The sequence below is a fragment of the Oryctolagus cuniculus genome, chromosome 5 (assembly GCF_964237555.1).
Source record: "Oryctolagus cuniculus chromosome 5, mOryCun1.1, whole genome shotgun sequence".
NCBI classification, from domain to species: domain Eukaryota; kingdom Metazoa; phylum Chordata; class Mammalia; order Lagomorpha; family Leporidae; genus Oryctolagus; species Oryctolagus cuniculus.
Genome location: NC_091436.1, coordinates 52,976,858 through 52,996,390, shown reverse-complemented (window position 1 = coordinate 52,996,390; position 19,533 = coordinate 52,976,858). Strand labels below are relative to the sequence as shown.

Below are 19,533 nucleotides of genomic sequence, written 5' to 3'. Positions count from 1 at the left end.
ATTTGCAAGCAAGTTTCCCAGACATTTTTGCCAATGGAAGGAAATTCATATTACAAAGTAACACTTACCCATTGTAGGGATCAGCCACAATTTTTTGAGGTACATGATTAGAAGGAAGAGGGATTTCCATAATGCTTGAACAATTCTCTAAATCACAGACACATACCTAGAGAATCAAAAATACATAAGGAGGATTAATGTCTTTCTGTATTCAGTTTGGTTAGCATGGATTTCCTGGGCATCTATTCTGTGTTTAGAATTGTGCTAATCACTAAGAACATCTCAAATCAAATAAAGGGAAAAAAAAGCTCTTAAAAGGCAGTTTCATAGCCTATATCCTTATGAGTCTATCCCTATTGGCATCAATGGATTACAAATACCCCTTCCCACCTTGCAGATGTGCTCAACTATTTTTAATACTTAACCTATATTCAAGCTTTTGGGCTTCTAGCCATAGCTATAGCCTTAGCTTGTTGTGATAAAGCATATACCTTCCAAAGAAGTAGAATTTGAAACACAATCAGACTCTGTCTTCTCAAAGATTTCAGTTCTATTAAATTTTCAGAGACCTACTAAAGTTACCCCTGGTGACTACACAATATAAAATGCTCTCAACAGATTTTGATTGGGATAGGCCATCTTACCAAGGACACCCCTATCTTATGGAAGATGAATCATTGGTAGTATAAACTAATGACTCTGAAAAATTCCAATAAAAGATGACTGAAGAGTAGGTCAGGACTGGTATTAGATAAAGGCTAGACCCTCTGTACACCAGATCTATGATTCACTGCTGACCTAGTACATAAAGCATAGTAAGTACTCAATGAGTATTTATTTAATGAGATAATTTATGTTTACTTGTAAATACACCAATATTTGCACATCAGTATCAATATCTAGCTATGTACTTATTTCTTAGACTAACCCGTTCATCCATGATGAAATACATTCTCTGATAAAGCCAATCCATGGAGATAGAAGAAATTAATCCTGAACCTCTATAAAAAATTCTCAGATCAGACACATCAGATATGTTGGCAGCTTTCTTAACCCAGATGAGAGGTCCTTCAGAGAAATATACAGCATGCTGGTGGACATTAACTGATATTCCTAGAAGAGTCACACAAGTACACCCACGTTATTATATAACAACCAATACAGTAATCAAGGCTATGGAAGCCCCTTTGAGTTCACTGACTCTGATAATTTTTAGACAAGGCCATGCCATGGTCAAAGTGGAAGTTCTTTCCTCCCTTCAGAGAAAGGTACCTCCTTCTTTGATGACCCGTTCTTTCCGCAAAAACTTACATGAAAGAGAAAAATGATTTCTTCAAAGTTTAAGAGATTACACTAGAAGTCCTTCTGTTTTAGAAGAAAATATTCTTCTAAATTCTTCTGTTATATCAGAATTTTAAAAGAATGTATTCTAGAGACATTAGAAAACATTTTTCTAACTAGATGTCTGGATCTTTTTTCTTCACATTAAGGAAACATATCATCTATTATACTGACCTGTAATATTATGGTGTATAGCATCTGACCAAAGGCAACGTGCTTCATCTACTAAGTGTTTTAAAGATCTCTTTCTTAGTGACATTTTTCTGGATAAAAAAAGCCACTGTTCTTCTTCTTGGACTGAAAAAAAATGATTTGCAGACAGATAAACCAACCATATGTACACCAACCCAAAAATGATCAAGACTGCCCTTCAGAGAAAGGGAACTAGTACATGACAGAAGCTGATCAGATTTTCTCAGGACAGAACATTTCATCTATGGTATAATACACATTATTTCTTGATTGGGGTAGGAAGTACAGTGGCAACCAAGTAGGACTTTTTTGTATATACCCTTAAATGCCCCCAAGGTGACATCACTTCAAGTAACAACATTTTCAACAGTCTTGCCCTAAATAGGAGTTCAGGTCATCATTCTCAGCAAGGAGAATTTTCTTGGTGGAAGTGGTCCAGCCCAGGCCAGAGTGGTTTGTTGCATAATACACACATATAGATAGAAATTGCTTGTTGCCTTCAACACTATCTCCCTTGAGCTTGGCATAAAGTTATTTGAGGGCCTCATATCTGTGCTTCATTTTGTGTTCAACTAGAGACTGATGCATGGTACCTGGGTAACACTTTCAGGACAATTAGTGAATATTATGCAATAATCACAGTAACAACATCCTAACCCTCCTCTATATTTAACTTGCCCTTTGGACAACTTATTATATAACCACAAGCCTCTCCCTTCCTAGAGTCTAGGAACAGCCAAAAAACTAAAGACTGGTGATAGATGACATTTAATAGCCACTGGCATAAGTATCTGCAAGTTAGGATAAAGGGTGGTCAAGTCAACAAATTGGATTCTGGTAAAAACAGAAAATAGACTCCTAGAATTGAGAGTCTACATGTTATTCAAAACTCATTTACTGGTTTCTATAAAAAATTTCTAGTGCTTCTTAGAAAACACTTCTATTTATTATTCTATTTGCATGGGTATAATAGAGTACGTATTCATCACTCAAGGCAACTTTACAATATTAAAGCCAAAAAAAAAGAGTGTTTACACAGTAATGATGAGGAGATTTGGAAAATAGAATACTGAAAATCAAACAATGCAAATTATTAAATTCCAGATATATTTAATAATCTTAAGATGATTGGCAAAAAAGATAGCTGATATGAATTAAATGACAACACATAATGTAAATTGGTGTGTATATGTGTCACAATTGCTTAAGTGTGCAATATGAGACACAATTACTAGTGACTTTAGCTGAATCCAAGGAACTAGTTGAGGCCATTTTTTAAATCCCTAATTTTTTATTCCATTTTTAAATTCCTAAATTTTAATGTGAAAACTTGGAATCTAATTACTTATCTCTATTTGTCAAATACTAAAATTCATTTAAAACTGAAAATTTACCAAGTACCCCAAAGACTATTCACTTGGGCAGAAGGAGTAGGAACTTAAGGTCTACCAGATGACCCAGACTGCTATCCCCCATTTTCATGTCACACAGGAGCTACTTTGGGCCATACCTGCCGGGGATGAAGTGGTAATACTAGATTTTGCTTCCGGCCCCTCACCAACTCCATTTACTGCTGCAACAGAAAACCTATTCCAAAAACAATTTGGAGAGATATGTTTCATATGGCATGGTGTGAACAAGAGATAAAAATAGAAGGAGCAATAGCAATTCTATTTAAAGGACAATGTGGCAATGCTTGTATTCAGTTACTTGGTGCCACTGCTCAGCACTAAAACGACCATCAATCATGTCCTTGTTTGCATTCCCCATGAAATAGTTCAGGGTCACTGGGGTCAAAAACTGAACTCTCCTATCTGCATGACCCCCATTCCTTCCCCTAATTTAAAGAAGTCTTAGTAAATGTCAGAAAAGCTAACAATAGTAAAACAATTCTCTTAAAGATTAATAAATATACGACTAACAGAATTTCACCTCCTTCTTTCATGTTGGGTTACATGCAGAATAACATTTTTGGTGTTGATGATGTCTTTATTAGCCCATAACTATAAGGGCCCTTCAAATAGAATAAATTTACTTGAAGGTATTTTTGCTTTGGATTATGTAATCTAATATGCATATAAGCTTGAGGGAAACCACAGCAACTTCAGCCCAACAGCATGGAATCAGTGGCACCTCTCAAAATGGATTTAAACCATTTTTAAGTCATGTTTTATAAGTATTTATCATGCCTGCAACCATGCTGGCCACATTTCCCTTTACACCCTTAATTCTTACCTGTAGGTGGTATTTGGTAATGTAGAATAAAACTGGAAACTTGTTCTCTGCGTCCCTGAATCTAACTTTTGATTTTTGTTGATCAGTCTTAAGTTATAACCCAAAATTGGTCCACCTGGGAATTGAGGTGGAGCCCAGCTGACTTCCACAGTATTGGGACTTGAGCTCTCAATATTCGTAATGACAGGGGCAGTTTCAGGAACTGGAAGATATAATGATGACACAGTGAACATAAAAAATGGTCAAGGTTGATTTTTTTAAAAAATAGAATAGGCGAATATTTTGGTTCTTAAAAGTTAACAAATGTAGTATTTTCATTATTTCTCAAACTATGAGATACAGGGAAGGTGGTAAGATATCTGTGAGCTGTAAATCTTGACCCCTACATTACACATATTTATATTTTATTATGAATATACCATAATAACATTATAATATAAATAGTAAATATATATTTCTCAGGAGGCTTTCAAATGTTATATTCTCACTTTTATTTTATGAAATAAAATTGTCAAAGAATACAAATAGGACAAATATTCTTTATAAAAAGTTGTCAAAAATCTCTAGAGACCTAAGTAAGGAAAAGGTGAGGTGGAACCAGGTTAGGAAGAAGAGACTTCAGACAAAACTAGAATCAATGATTAACAGGAGCTGAAAAAGAAGGTGCCGGGAGCCATTCGCTCTTCGGAGCACACTCGTCTGACTGGTTCCAACTGGAGATGTGGGTGCAGATAAACCAGCAAGCAGAACGGTCTGCACCAGTACTGCTGCCATCAGCTCTGACCACCCAGACTATCCCCATTTTCAAGGACCTGGGGGGTCCCAAGCTGCCTGAGCAGGGCTGAATCACTGAACGATTGCATATTCACTGGCAAACTCCAGAAGCTACACAAGTGGCAGAGAACAGAAAGGAAACAAATCATCTAACAGTCTATCTTTCATCCATTTCTCTGCCTACATTTCTTAGTCCTCAGCTCCTTGGCTGAAAACCACATTCTTTGAGGGCTGGCACTGTGGTGCAGCAGGGTAAGCTACCACTTACAACACCAGCATCCCATATCAGAGCACCGGTTCACACCCTGGCTACTCCAAATCCCACCCAAATTGCTTCTGATGTGCCTGAAAAGGCAGTGGAAGGTGGCCTAAGTACTTGGGTCCCTGCCACCTACGTGGGAGACACTAATGAAGATCTTGGCTCCTGGGTTCTTCCTGGCCCAAAGCTGGCTGTTGGGGTCATTTGTCTCTCTTTCTCTCTCTTCCTTCTTCCCTTGCTCCCTCTCTATCTCTGATTCTTTTGAAGTACAGAAACCTCAATTTGATGCAATCCCAAATGTTAATTTTGGCTTTGACTGCCTGTACTCTATAGAATACTATACAGCAGTCAAAAACAACAAAATCCGGTCATTTGCAGCAAGATGGAGGAATCTGGAAAACATCATGCTGAGGGAAATAAGCCAGTCCCAAAGGGACAAATATCATATGTTCTCCCTGATTGGTGACAACTAACTGAGCACCAAAGGGGAAACCTGTTGAAGTGAAATGGACACTATGAGAAACAGTGACTTGATCAGCTCTTGTCCTGACTGTTGATGTACAATGTAATACTTTATCCATTTTAGTATTTTCTCTTTGTTTTGTTCTAGTACTATTGGTTGAACTCTGTAATTAACACACAATTATTCTTAGGTGTCTAAATTTTAACTGAAAAGTGATCCCTGTTAAATATAAGAGTGGGAATAAGAGAGGGAGGAGATGTACAATTTGGGACATGCTCAAGCTGACTTGCCCCAAATGGTGGAGTTAGAAACATACCAGGGGATCCCAATACAACCCCATCAAGGTGGCATGTACCAATGCTATCTCACTAGTCCAAGTGATCAGTTTCAGTTCACAATTGATCACACTGATAGGTCTAAGCAGTCAAAGGGATCACACAAACAAGACTAGTATCTGCTAATACTATCTGATAGAATCAAAAAGGGAGAGAACAATCCATCATGGGAAGCAGGATACACAGTAGACTCATAGAATGGCAGATGTCCTAAATAGCACTCTGGCCTCAGAATCAGCCCTTAAGGCATGCGGATCCAGCTGAAAAGCCCATAAGAGTATTTCAGGCATGGAAAGCCAAGACATCCTGGGAAAAAAAAAAAAGAACTAAATGAAAGATCTCTGTGAGTGAGATCCCAGTGGAAAGAACGGGGCCATCAAAGAAGGAGGTACCTTTCTCTGAAGGGAGGCAAGAACTTCCACTTTGACTATGACCCTGTCGGAATAAGATCCAAGTCGGTGAACTCAAAAGGCTTCCATAGTCTTAGCAACTCATGACTAGAGCCTAGGGAGATGACTAGAGCCTAGGGAGATTACTGACGCCATAAACAAGAGTGTCAAATTGTTAAGTCAACAACAGGAGTCACTGTATACTTACTTCTTATGTGGGATCTGTCCTTAGTGTGTTGTCCAATGTGAAGTAATGCTATAACTAGTACTGAAACAATATTTTACACTTTGTGTTTCTGTGTGGGTGCAAACTGATGAAATCTTTACATATTATATACTGAATTGATCTTCTGTATATAAAGAGAATTGAAAATGAATCTTGATGTGAATGGAATGGGAGAGGGAGCGGGAGATGGGAGGGGTGTGAGTGGGAGGGAAATTATGGGGGGGGCATTGTAATCCATTAACTGTACTTTGAAAATTTATATTTACTAAATAAAAAAAAAGAAATGCACATTTGGATGTCATTTTGCTCTTGAGTAGACTTCTCTCCCTCAGAACACTTATGGCAAATACTCAGCATCACCACTGGTACATTGGAGGTGGGAGGAATGAGATAGTTCAGCACTGGATAAGTTCTTTTTAAAAGGTCTCATCTTTGGTCTCAACCTTTTTCTGATACAGTGACACAACCCTTCCCCAACTCTCAGGCTGGTCTTTGGCAGACCCAAACACCATTGCGTTACTTCTCTGTTCCACGTATTTAGTCTGTTTTGTGAACTAGAAGGTAGGAATCATCTCCCACTGAATTAGGATCAGGATATTAAAAAAAAAAAAAACTATCTCATTAGCATCAGTGCCCAGATATGATCTGCTCCACTTCAAGTATGTCAAATGCCATTGACATGGCAACATACAATTATCTCCAAAATCTACACACACATGAAACCCTGCCTGAAAGGCTAGTATTCCTCGCCTAACCACTATGCTTCTTGTTTAAGAAATTATCTTCAGAGGGCTCACTTAAAAAGCCAAGAACACCATCCAAAAACACGTATTTCCCAAATATAAAAGAGAATAAGGCTATGAGGCAATAAAAGCAGAACAAATAATTTTCTGTTTGGATGTGGCTAAAAAAAGTGAGAGTTCGGCCGGCACCGCAGCTCACCAGGCTAATCCTCCGCCTTGCGGCGCCGCCGGCACACCGGGTTCTAGTCCCGGTCGGGGTGCCGGATTCTGTCCTGGTTGCCCCTCTTCCAGTCCAGCTCTCTGCTGTGGCCAGGGAGTGCAGTGGAGGATGGCCCAAGTGCTTCGGCCCTGCACCCCATGGGAGACCAGGATAAGTACCTGGCTCCTGCCATCAGATCAGCGTGGTGTGCTGGCCGTGGCGGCCATTGGAGGGTGAACCAACGGCAAAAGGAAGACCTTTCTCTCTGTCTCTCTCTCTCTCACTGTCCACTCTGCCTGTCAAAAAAAAAAAAAAAAAGTGAGAGTTTACAGCAGAGGTGTTTTCCGTGGAATGGGCACCAGTGTATGGGCTTGGCAGATGGCAGTGGGGTGGGGTATGGGCTCACATACCCACAAGAACAGCCCCATAATGGAAAGCAAGAATAATGCCTTCTGCATTATTTTGAGTTGAACAGCTGAGGGCCCTGTACTGTCGTATTTCTCCAGCACTAGAAAATGGCCTGTCACTGGCAAAATATGTGAGGCAATGCTCAGAAAAAGGGAGGATCCATTATGTTCTGCTCCAGTCAGAAACATTTCACCATGACTGTAGCTCAGTGTCTGACCTGAGGTTCTAAGCAAGGAAAATCAGAGAATAATCAGCAAAAGTGGCCACACAAAGGAGAAAATGCCCCCAACCAGATTCATTGGCTAGCCAACCCTACTTACGTCCAAGGTCAAATTCAGCTTGAGGTTCTCTGTGCAAGGCTGCATCCCCAGATCTTAGGGTCAGGGAATCCATCCAGCCTGGAGCCGCCATCAACTTGGAGGAAGAGGCCCTAGACAACACTCCGCTCCTATCCCTTTTCCTACCATCACTGGGCTCCCTGAAAGCCTTCTAGGATTGAATTCTTTGTAAAGAAGTCACATCTTCAAATGAAGAAATCAGAAAATGCCCCATTTCATGTCCTACTTTTTAAAATCATCTCTGATTAAATGTGAAAATATACTATCAGTTGTTCTTTCTATGACTCCATACTTAGATTCTCTCAATCCATGTGACATGCAGTCACCAAAATTTTCTTTCTAAAACAGTGAAACAATTATTTCTCTGCTTTAAAAGCTCCCACAACTCCTAACTGCTTTCTAAATAAAGTCCAAACTCCTTAACCTGGCCTTCAACATTCTTGGTAATCTGGACCTAATTTCTCTGTGTTATTTTTATTATTTCTTCTCCTGTGTCCCATGTTTCTAGCAAACAAAACAATCACTTTCCCCATTTGTATGACTTAGAATCCACGCTCCATGTGACTGTACATGTAGTCATGGGGACCTGCCCTTCCATCTCCTCATGGCATATCCAAATCAATAAGGGAGATTTCCCCCAAAGAAGTTTATTGATATTTTATTCCGGAAATAATCTCTCTCTTCTGAAGTTCCATAGGAACTCATCAGTATTTCTAACTAAAATGCTTTTAATCAAGCATTATCTCCTTTTTGGGGTTATTTAAGCATGTGTTTTGTCTTCTCTACAAGAGATAAGCTTCCAAAGGCAGGATTCACATACCTAGTAGATACCTCATGAATATATTTTGAACAAGAAAACAATAGCATTTACAATCATGCTTTACCTAATGATGAGGATGCAATCTGAGAAATGAGGCATTAGGCAATTTTAGAGTGGTATAGAAATCATAGAGTTTACTTACATAAAGTGAGATGCCACTGGAAAGTAGAATCTTACGGGACCACTGCTGCATAGGTGTCTTTTCTTGTGACACTCACTCAAAGCTCTGCACAATTATTACTCTCAGAAAGGCCTTCCCTGACCAGTCCTCCATTTAAAATAGGCACCCTTCCCACTTGGCCTAACTTATTTTTAGTCCATGCACGTAGTCCTATGTGAAATTACAATTACTCCTGATAGATGTACCATGTAATGAAATGCTTCCTCACTCCTCATGCTATGTCTATCCTATCTGTATACATATTCCTATCTCTTATCCTACCACTATTTCTCTCCAAGAGAAAGATGAGCACCTGTTCCCTGTCAGCAGCCATTGCACCATGAGGCAATAATTCAGAGAGCTTGAAAAGAGTAATTTGCTGTCTATATCCTTCCCTCTCTAACAAAACCACCAAGAGACAGCAGTGTCTACTCTGCAGACTCAAACTTAAGTTTAAAGTCTAAGCTGGAGAGCAAGGAGTTGGCAATTTTGTGTTCATGTTAAGCTACATCATGCATCTTAGTCTGTATGAGAATATTAGTCTGTACGCTCATCCTCATAAGTTGTCTGTATGCTCACCCTTGTAAGATCTTTCATTGGTTCCAAATCAAGACCAGGAAGAGAAGTGATACTGACTGGGTGCCTCGCAACCCAAACACTCTTCCTTAATTATTTGTCTGTCTCCCCCAACCAATTCATGGGAATATAAGCCCATGAATGTTATGACTTTATCATCTTTGGTCTCTAGAACATGGATAGTAGATATTAAGTAATGAAAGAATACTTGTTGAATAAGCAAAAACAAAACAAGGTTCCTGACCTTCCCTGAAATGGTATTAACAATATAACACAAAAATAACCAACTTTCTAGGAAAAAAAGGAAGTGAATCTTTTTTACTGGTTTCACTGTTATGCAAATTAGTTCATAACCTATATTAAAATTATCTCCCTAAATAAATATAGATCCAAACACTTACCACACCCCTACCATCCCCATCTGTCTGCTAGGTCACAGCAGTGGCCATCTGCCGATTCTCCCTGCTTCGCCCACCCACCCCACAGTTCCTTCTCCATATAGCAGTAATCCCCTTGGGAATGCTGCCTAGAATGCTGTATCTCAGACCTTGGCCACCTCCTCACATCCTTCAAGTCTTTACCCAAACTTCACCCCACCAGTATTAGTTAATAATGCAACCTGCCTCTGCTTTCCTCTCAACTCCCATTTCCAATCTCCTGAAGGACAAACCCTGCTCAGAAGTTCCTCTTAACACCACAGCACATAGACTGTCCCACTTACCAAATATTTTCCTTATTTATTGTTTATCATGTAGACTCTTTCTCTTCCACCAAAATGTGAGCTCTATAAGGGTAGCGGTCATTGTCTGTGTTAATCACAGGGGTACTGGGAGAACCTAACATGCCACTTGGCACATACTAGACACTTAGTTATTGAATCAATTAATTGGATCAATTAATTAAGGCATGGATTTATTGAATTGTTTAAAGTAAAACTGAACCAAATCAAAATTTTAGAATAATGTCTTTATTTTCTAAGCAATACATGTAGGTCATACCTCCATAAGGATGAGTCCTGTAAGCGGGACTGGGTGGAGAATAAAGCTGTAGCTGCGCTGTGAAGATCCAAACCACTCGAAAAACATATTCAGTGAAGGGATGCAGGGGCTCAACCACATATGAGGGGTTGGACACAGTCTAGATGCACAAGATTCAATAATGAGCATTAATAGAATTACCACCTCACACTGTGACTCAAGATCACAGATAAACTCGTAGAAAATGAATGACATTTTTGGATAGTGGGCCACCCAGGGCCTGCCAGTCCAGATGAAATGGAGGCTAGAGCGTAGAGCTTAGCCATGCAGATATCAGTCCACATAATTCCCACAGACATTCTCTCCTCCAAAATAGCAAAATAATTGATTCAATTATTTGGCACATAGGGATTTACTTAAATTTGGCATGCTAATATACTTGGTATCTTTTGATTAATTATTTTTTCTGAACTTACTCATGCTTTCCTAAAAGGGACAGTCCTCATGATCCCAGATAGTCATTATGAATGGTTAGACTATTTCTGCTGCCCTCCATACTTCCTGGAATCACATTAGGTAGCAGAAATGGAGGTGACTGGGATGTAATGCCTGCTGAAGGAATTATACATTTGTCCAATATTGTGCTTTCCTCCAAGAAGCAATGGGTTTGGCATTAACATGTTACAGAATAGCAGAGATTAAATTTCATGTTATGCCACTACCCATCTTATAACTAGAATTTCTAGAATGTATTTATGCCTACAAGCAGTCCCCCGTTTTCCATGGAGAACACATTCCAAGACTCCCAGTAGATGCCTAAACCCTCAGATAGTACTGAACTCTCAGCATAATGCTGCAATACTGCAGTCCCATGTCAGTCAGTCCGATAATTGAAATGGCTACTAAGTGACTAATGGGCAGATAGTATATATGGCATGGGTACACCTGGACACAACAATGATTTGTGGCCTAGATGGGACAGAGTAGGACAAGATTTCACCACACTGCTCAAAATGGTTTGCAAATTAAAACTTGTGAATTTTTTCTGGCATTTTCCATTTCCATTTAATATTTTTGAATAATTGCAAGTGAAAGTGAAAGAAGGACTACTATAATTATATTACACTCTATATTATACTATATTACATATAGTATATATTACACTATATATTATAGGGTAGTTATGTGTAGAATTTGGTACTTGCAACAACTAGGGAACAAAATCTTTGTTTAGTCTAAAAAAGCAGCATTGTGGCACAGTGGGTTAAGTCACCACTTGCAATGCTGGCATCCCATATCAGAGCATCAGTTGGACTGCCAGTTATTCTATTTCTGATCCAGATCCCAGCTAACGCACTTGGGAAAGTAACAGATGATGACCCGAATACTTGAGCCTCTGCCACTTATGTGGGAGACAAGGACGGATTCATGTCTACTGGCTTCAACCTGGCCCAGCCCCTGCCATGGCAGTCATTTGGGGAATGAACCAACAGATGGAAGATATTGTGTGTGTGTGTGTGTGTGTGTGTGTCTCCCTCCCTCCTTCCATCCCTGTGTCACTCAGCCTGTCAAATAAGTAAATAAATCTTTAAAAAATAAAAGGCACCTTTACGTACCTCAGTGTAAGTCCAACTTCCAGGAAGTTGTGCATATTTCCACTGAACAATGTATTTTACTCCAGAAATGTTGGCAGATCTCCATCGCAGTGTCACGCTATGGTTTCCAATGGAAGAAGCAAAGGGCGCAGTGGGGAGCTCAGCATTTTCTGGGAAGAAAAGAAGATTTCACTCACCGTGCACTCCCTGTCCATCAAAACAGGACAGTGTGCACCCAATGTATCTAGGGCTGCTAGCATTCCCTTGCTACAACTGAACCACCTGAACAATCATTGAAGCATACTGGCAGCCCTTTTTCCCCATAGAATTCATCATTATCTTTGAAGATAGTCCATTTTATTTTTAAAAGGCAGGGGACCTGGAGTACTAGGAGGCCATACAGTATTTCTGAAGTTATCACAAGTGAACAGGGCATGTGCTGACAACAGGTACAATGGAACCATCCCCACAATATTTTTGAAATTTTACACTATAATTCTGCTGCTACTGCACATCTTGCTAACAAATTATTTTTATATGTGTGAAATAATTGCCTTTACCGCAAAGAACCCTATATTCAGTTGTTAAAATGCTTTGTGACTTCTAATATTAGATATATTAAAATTTGAGTTCCACATTTATTAGGTGCTACTAGCACTGTACAAGGGGCTATATTTCTGAAGATCATGTACCACTGGGATGAAATTATTTTATTTTCCTTGTTCTACTTGTCCAAAATTGTGACCAATTTAATGACTCAACTTTCTTTCATAGAAAAGAAAATCACTATTCTAGTTGAGAAAGCATGGAAAATTTGGTAGGAATTTTAAAATACTTAAGCACAAACTCCCTGGATTTCTTTCTTTCTGGTTAAAGGAAAATTGACACAAATCTAACTGCTACAGATAATGGATATGGACTAATTACAGTCAGCACCTGGTAAGACAGAAAAAATGTCATTCTCACCTGAGCACCCAGTCCACATTCTCTACTGATTCTTCTATTTATGGTTCATTTTTACAAATTATAGCAGTATAAACGAAGTAAGCTCCACTTCCCCTCTCTCTACCCTGTAGGGTATAAGACCCTCACCACCAAGAATGAGCATGTGCTGTGGACACCATGAAGAGAAGTCCAGTAGTGAAGGTATCAGCAGTGTAAGGAAGAATCTCCAGGAAGCATCAGAAACTGAGAACTGGGCAGAGGTGACAAGGGTCATGTAAGAACATTTAAGGGTAGATTTCAGTGCTAAATATACACATTTCAAACCTCTGGTGATACATTTGGAAAAATGAAGGTAAAGTTGGTTTATTATAAAATATCAAGGCAAGACTGTGCCAAATGAGAAAGAGAAGCTGGACTGAGCTGCACACTACTTTTAGTGCATGGCAATGGGCTAAGAACCCAACCAGACAGCTGGGTTATAATTCCAGTTATCTCCTTTACTAGCTATGCATGCAGCCCCAAGCCAGTGTTTTGACTTTGGGTCTCATTTTTCTCATCTGTAAAATGAAGTTAATAATAGTATATAGGGGCCAGCACTGTGGCATAGCAGGTTAAGCATCCCATAGGGGCACTGGTTCAAGTCTCAGCTGCTCCATTTCTGATCCCTCTCTCTCTTAATGTGCTTGGGAAAGCAGTGGAAGATGGCCTAAGTGTTTGGGCCCCTGCACCCACATGGGAGACCCAAAAGAAGCTCCCAGCTCCTGGTTTCAGATCAGCCCAGCTTTGGCCAATGCAGCCATTTGGGAAATAATGGAAGATCTCTCTCTCTTTGTCTCTCCCTCTCTATTTTTCTCTGTAACTCAGCCTTTTAAGTAAATAAATAAATCCTTAAAAATAATAAACAAAAACAATAATATTTATACTTCTGAAGATAAATAGAGCTATTTTCTATAAATTAATGAAAGCAGTGCCAGCCTCCTAAAAGTCTAACAAAAATAGCTATTTTTAAATTATCCTTAGCTATTATCAGGGCCCACAATGTGGAAAGGACATGGAGAATATCTAAGATCAAATGGCTCAGCAGACTCAGGGATAAACGGACCAGGTACTAGGTGTGTCGAGACAAAAGGGTCTTGATACATGATCAAGATCATTGGTTACAGCAAACTAAAAACTCTGCCTAGAGGCAGAGTTTTAAATTTAAATTTGGTACATCTCATTTGTTAGTCATGCACGAACACTGATCTATAGCCAATGTTATATTCAAATAAATCATTCATCATGCACATATTTTTAACCCAATTGTATAATTAAATTGGTAATATAATTTTAGATTATAAGAAAAGGATGTATATGAAATGTTCCAAACTTGCTTCATTCTCATGGCCTCAGTTTCTCAGTAATTTTTTCATAGCTTCCTGACCAAAAGAATTACCTAACAATTCCAGTATTATAATCTAATAGGTGTGTACACCCTAACAATTTAATAGACATTTTAAATAACACATCAGTTGAAGGACAAAGTCACATACTTATTTTTTTCTTTACATAAAGATTGCTGGATAGTAATGGATCTGTGTGTCTGCTGGGCACTGAACAATTTCTCCAGCCTTAGAATCTGATGGGGCATCTCCATCCTCATTTTTTGTTCCATTTGAGTTTCTCAAGGAACTTGCTTGTTATCATAGCAGTTACCAAAAACAAAAGCACTGTAAAGGTGTGATATCACAGAAAGGATATCTGTGTAGTGTGATCTAATATTTATACCAAGAACTGCCACCAACCAGCAGATCCAGTGGTGATCAATAGATGTCCACCTGCCATGTGTATCCACATGGTTCGTCAGTAATCACCTGATGCTCTTGTCATGAGCTGACAAGGCTACAGAAGCCTCTTGAGTTCACCAACTCTGATCTTATTTAGACAAGGCCATAGTCAAAGTGGAAGTTCTCTCCTCCCTTCAGAGAAAGGTACCTCCTTCTTTGATGGCCCGTTCTTTCCACTGGGATCTCACTCACAGAGATCTTTCATTTAGGTCATTTTTTTTGCCACAGTATCTTGGCTTTCCATGCCTAAGAAACTCTCATGGGCTTTTTAGCCATATCCGCATGCCTTAAGGGCTGATTCTGAGGCCAGAGTGATGTTTACGGCATTTGCCATTCTATGAGTCTGCTGTGTATCTTGCTTCCCATGTAGGATCATTCTCTCCTTTTTAATTCTATCAATTATTATTTGCAGACATTGGTCTTATTTATGTAATCCTTTTGACACTTAATCCTATCTTTTTGATCAATTATTAACTTAAACTGATCAGTTTAACTAGTAAGATGGCATTGGTACATGCCACCTTGATAGAATTGAATTGGAATCCCTTGGCATGTTTCTAGCTCTACCATTAGGGGTAAGTCCGAGTGAGCATGTGCCGAACTTACATCTCTTCCTTCTCTTATTCCCACTCTTATATTTAACAGGAATCACTTTTCAGTTAAATTTAAACAACTAAAAATAATTGTGTGCTAATTAAAGAGCTCAACCAATGAATACTTTCAGTTCAATAAAACTGTGATGTTCTCTGACATCACATCTGCCCAGGATGTACATTGGTCTCTCACAAAGAGAGAAGAGATTCCATCTACTAAACCTGAGCAGAGAATTTGTTCCTGAACATCAGTTAGGTACCACATTTCCTCAGTTTTGCTTCAAAAGAAGAATCTTGGGGCAGGAATTTGGCACAGCAGTTATAGCTAGACACTGTTTGGGATGTCCACATTCAATACTGGAGTGTCTGAGTTAGTCTTCGCTCTACTTCCAATTCCAGCTGCCTGCTAATACACATCTTGCAGAGCAGCAGGTGGTGGCCTAAGTAGTTGGAACTCTGCCCCCTACATGGGAGACTTGGATGGAGTTCCTAGCTCTCAGATTCAACTAGGCCCAACCCAGTGTGTATTGGGGCAGTGAATCAACAAATAGAAGATCGATAGCTTGCGCGCTCTCTCTCTCTCTCTCTCTCTCTGCTTTCCTTCCATTTTACATCAGTCACTCAATCTAGGACAACAACACATGAACAAGCCAAGCATCTCCAAGTCTACAGAGACCTATTTCCCAAGAGAGAAAACCTCAGGGAATTCAAGACAGATAGGTTTATTTTTAAAAAAAAAAAATTTAAAATAGCTTTGCTCCACATTTGAAATTATTGAATTATATATAACATCGATGTGTATATAACATGTATGTATTCAACCCTACTGAAATGCAGTAGTCTAGATGTTTTAAGATGTGTTTCATTATCCTTACAAAATTCAAGCCTCTAGAGTGGTGTAAATTATCTGGAAATCATCATGTGTGATTCCTTACCTAGTACTTCCTCTTCATAAGCACCTTTGGCACTGCTGCAGCCAACCTCACAGAACTCTCGCTGGGGAAAAACAGGTGGTATGTGAGTCAGTAAAGCCATTGTACTTGTTTTGCTGATAAGCTTCAACTGAATTTTGCACTCTGAATGCCTAATACACAATAGTATCTTTGTATCAGTTATTTCAACTGTATTTCTAATAAAGTTCCCACTTGCTAGTTGGATTAGACCAGCATTCTCTGAACCATTTTCAACTATGTTCCATACTGAAAATAATTTTTAAAAAACTAAATACAAACATTTATATTAAAGAAAAGATTCTTGAAACAATACATGGTTTTTCTTCATTTTTTGGCATTTTTATTGAGATATATTCACATATCATAAAGTCTCAGATAAAGGCATAAATGGTAAAACTACAACACAATCACGATCAATCCTCCTGCTCTCATTCATTTTATAATTATAATACCTGGGACACCAAGCTATTATTTCTCAAGATGATAGTGGAAACCATGGCACAAAACATTTGCTCTACAAAGAGGGACTGTAATTTACAGCTACTAACTCTCCAGTGTTTGATCTGTGCTCCAAAAAGAAGAGGCAATAAATAAGCCCAGGTTTGCTTGGTTAAGGATTAATTTAAGTAGCTGATGCTGGGATCAGGATGATTTAACTGAAAGGTTTAGTGTACTTTTCACATTCTCTTTCCAAACTTACGTAAAACACATTCAACATATTCCTTAACTGCCAAAAATAAACAAACCCAGTTTATTAAATAACATGAGACTATTTTTCATGGAAGAATATTGGGGAAGCAGAAAGGAGTTAATTTGGAAATACAGATTATTTGGATACAGCCAGTTGTGACAACCAGGAGAAATTGTAGCCCTATTTTTCCTGGATATTTTCAGTGGAAATACATAATAAAATTCCTGTCAGAAGTTTAAATGTTTTTGCAAGTGGAGGCAAAGCTATCAACTACCTTTTCCTTTACTCCCTCTTTCTTCCTTTCTCCCTCTCATCTTCCAGATTACTGAGCTGCTAGCCCCACAGTGAAAGCCAAATTTACTCTTCTGCAGGGCTCCGTCAGCTATTGTCTCTCCCATCCACATTTGTTTTCTCCTCAGTATTTAGACCATCTTTATTGTCCCTCTGACACTAACTTTGGTTTACAAGACTGGCACATAGGTTACTAGTACCTTTCCTAACTTTTGTAACACAAAGAAGATATACTCCACAAACATCCATTTGAACTGCAGCACTATTTCATTCATTCATTCATTCAAGAGTATTTATTGAGTGTCTTTCATGTACCAAGTACTATTTCAGGTTCTAAAAATATGTCAGTGAACAAGACAGCAAATTTCCTGTCTTCCTAGAACTTAGATTATGTTAAAAGGGGAACGGACAATAACAGTGACAAATTAAAATTTTTTAAAGTCATAAAATGACAAGTGCTATGAAGAAAATCAAAGAAGTCAAGGGCATAGGGCATGACAAGGCTGGGAAAAGACTCCCTTCCATTAGAATGATCAGCAAGACTGTGTGGAAGTGACCTTCCAGGGAATTATAAGAAGGAACTGGACTTGCAAAGATCTGCTCCAAGCAGAAGCAAAAGCAAGGGCAAGAGCCTTGAGGCGGGAATGTGCCTCCTATAAACAAGGAAGAGGGCAAGGCCAGTGACCCACACAAAGAACAGGGAGAGGATCTAAGATGTGGTCAGACAGGGAGGCAGTAGAGTCAACAGACCTTGGCAGTTGGTAATTTTTCCCAAACAGCAACAAAAGAGAATCTAAAAAAAAGTTTTAGGCATGATAAGATCTATGTTTGATCTTGGCCAAAAGCCAAGATGCTATGATAAGCTCTAATTTGTGTTTTTCTCAGGGATAAGCCATCTCACCTACAACTATCATTTTCCCAAGTTCGTTTTGCTAAGCTTTCACTTTTTGCTAAGCTTTCACTTCCAAGACTATTTTCTCCAAGGAATATGAACTGCAAAAATCTCCAGCCTCCTGGTCCAAAACATTGCCGATTAAAGAAAAGAGTTTGATAATATATGTTTCCAGTAGGTGTTTGGCACAGAAGTTAAGATACTGCTTAGAACTCCCTCATCCAAAATTAGAGTGTCAGGGTTTGAGTCCCAGCTCTGTCCATGATTCCAGCTTCCTGCAATAGCACATCCTGAGAGGCAAAAAGTGATGGCTCAGGTACTGGGGTCCCTACCATCCATGTAGAAAACCCAGATGGGGCTCCAGGTCTGTTTTTGGCCTGGCCCAGTCCAGGATGTTGCAGATATTTGGAAATAAACCAGTAGACTAGAGAGATCTCTCTGTCTCTTATTATCTCTCCCTTTCTCTCTCTATTTCAAAAATAAAAATAAATATCTTTCTTGCATATATTGTGTTTGTTTCTTTATTTAAAGTGTCACATTTGCAAGCACAAAATAACAAAGTATGAATAGAAAGAACAGAATAATAATACAAATTCCAGCACAGAGAGGAAAATTCAGAATCTAAGCACAGGCACCTGGGCAACATAATGATTAACAAGGGGCAAGTATATTACGACCTCCCATCCTGGGCTGCTGAGAGACTTGCTCAATCCTTCCACTTGCACGATCCCCTTAGGGACAGTTCTTTCAGAGTAATTTTTCTTTAATTCCCCCCAAAAGCAGGGTATTTTTATCTCCATGAGGAGAGAACTTCAATTGTCTATTTACATTTGGGGCAACTTTTTCCCTCTGTTTTATCTCTTCTTAGCCAGCCCTCAGCTCCACCTACCACCAAGGAAAATCTATCAGATGGAAAGGAACCACAAACTATTGGAAAAACTCTCTAAGTTTCACTTGTTTGGTTTTTCTTTTTATTCTCTATTCAAAGGGAATTTTTCTGTTTTGCCCAGGGATGATAACTTAGACTCTGAGTAAGGAAAGACCAAAATCCTTTACTTCTTTCTGAAGAAGAGGGGAAAAGCAAGTGAAGCAGAGGACCCAAGAGGACCTTCATGAAGACTGGTATGGCAGCCACACCCAGTAAGGGGTCAGTTACTGTCAAAGACAGAGAAGACTGGGTTTCAAAACGTTGGCAAAGATAAGCTTCCAAGATGGCAGATTAGGGAGGGAGCTTACTGCTCTAGTCTAAGAGAAGATAATTTTTAAAAAGTGAAGAGAGTGCACCCTCAGGGAAGAGTTAAGGAGAAAATGT

General features: G+C 39.1%; 1 protein-coding gene across 3 annotated transcripts in view; it reads right to left on the bottom strand.

The window, feature by feature from the left end:
- Positions 1 to 19,533, bottom strand: part of ROS1 (ROS proto-oncogene 1, receptor tyrosine kinase) — a 176,889-nt gene that overhangs the window by 132,406 nt on the left and 24,950 nt on the right. For all 3 annotated transcript variants that reach the window (XM_070073675.1, XM_070073674.1, XM_051855385.2), the window contains 8 exons: positions 16,330 to 16,390; positions 12,052 to 12,200; positions 10,457 to 10,595; positions 3,769 to 3,970; positions 3,044 to 3,120; positions 1,516 to 1,638; positions 929 to 1,113; positions 69 to 166 (listed from right to left, as the gene is read on the bottom strand). In XM_070073675.1, the coding sequence (XP_069929776.1) occupies positions 69 to 166; positions 929 to 1,113; positions 1,516 to 1,638; positions 3,044 to 3,120; positions 3,769 to 3,970; positions 10,457 to 10,595; positions 12,052 to 12,200; positions 16,330 to 16,390 (1,034 nt within the window). The remainder of the gene's footprint in view (positions 1 to 68; positions 167 to 928; positions 1,114 to 1,515; positions 1,639 to 3,043; positions 3,121 to 3,768; positions 3,971 to 10,456; positions 10,596 to 12,051; positions 12,201 to 16,329; positions 16,391 to 19,533) is intronic.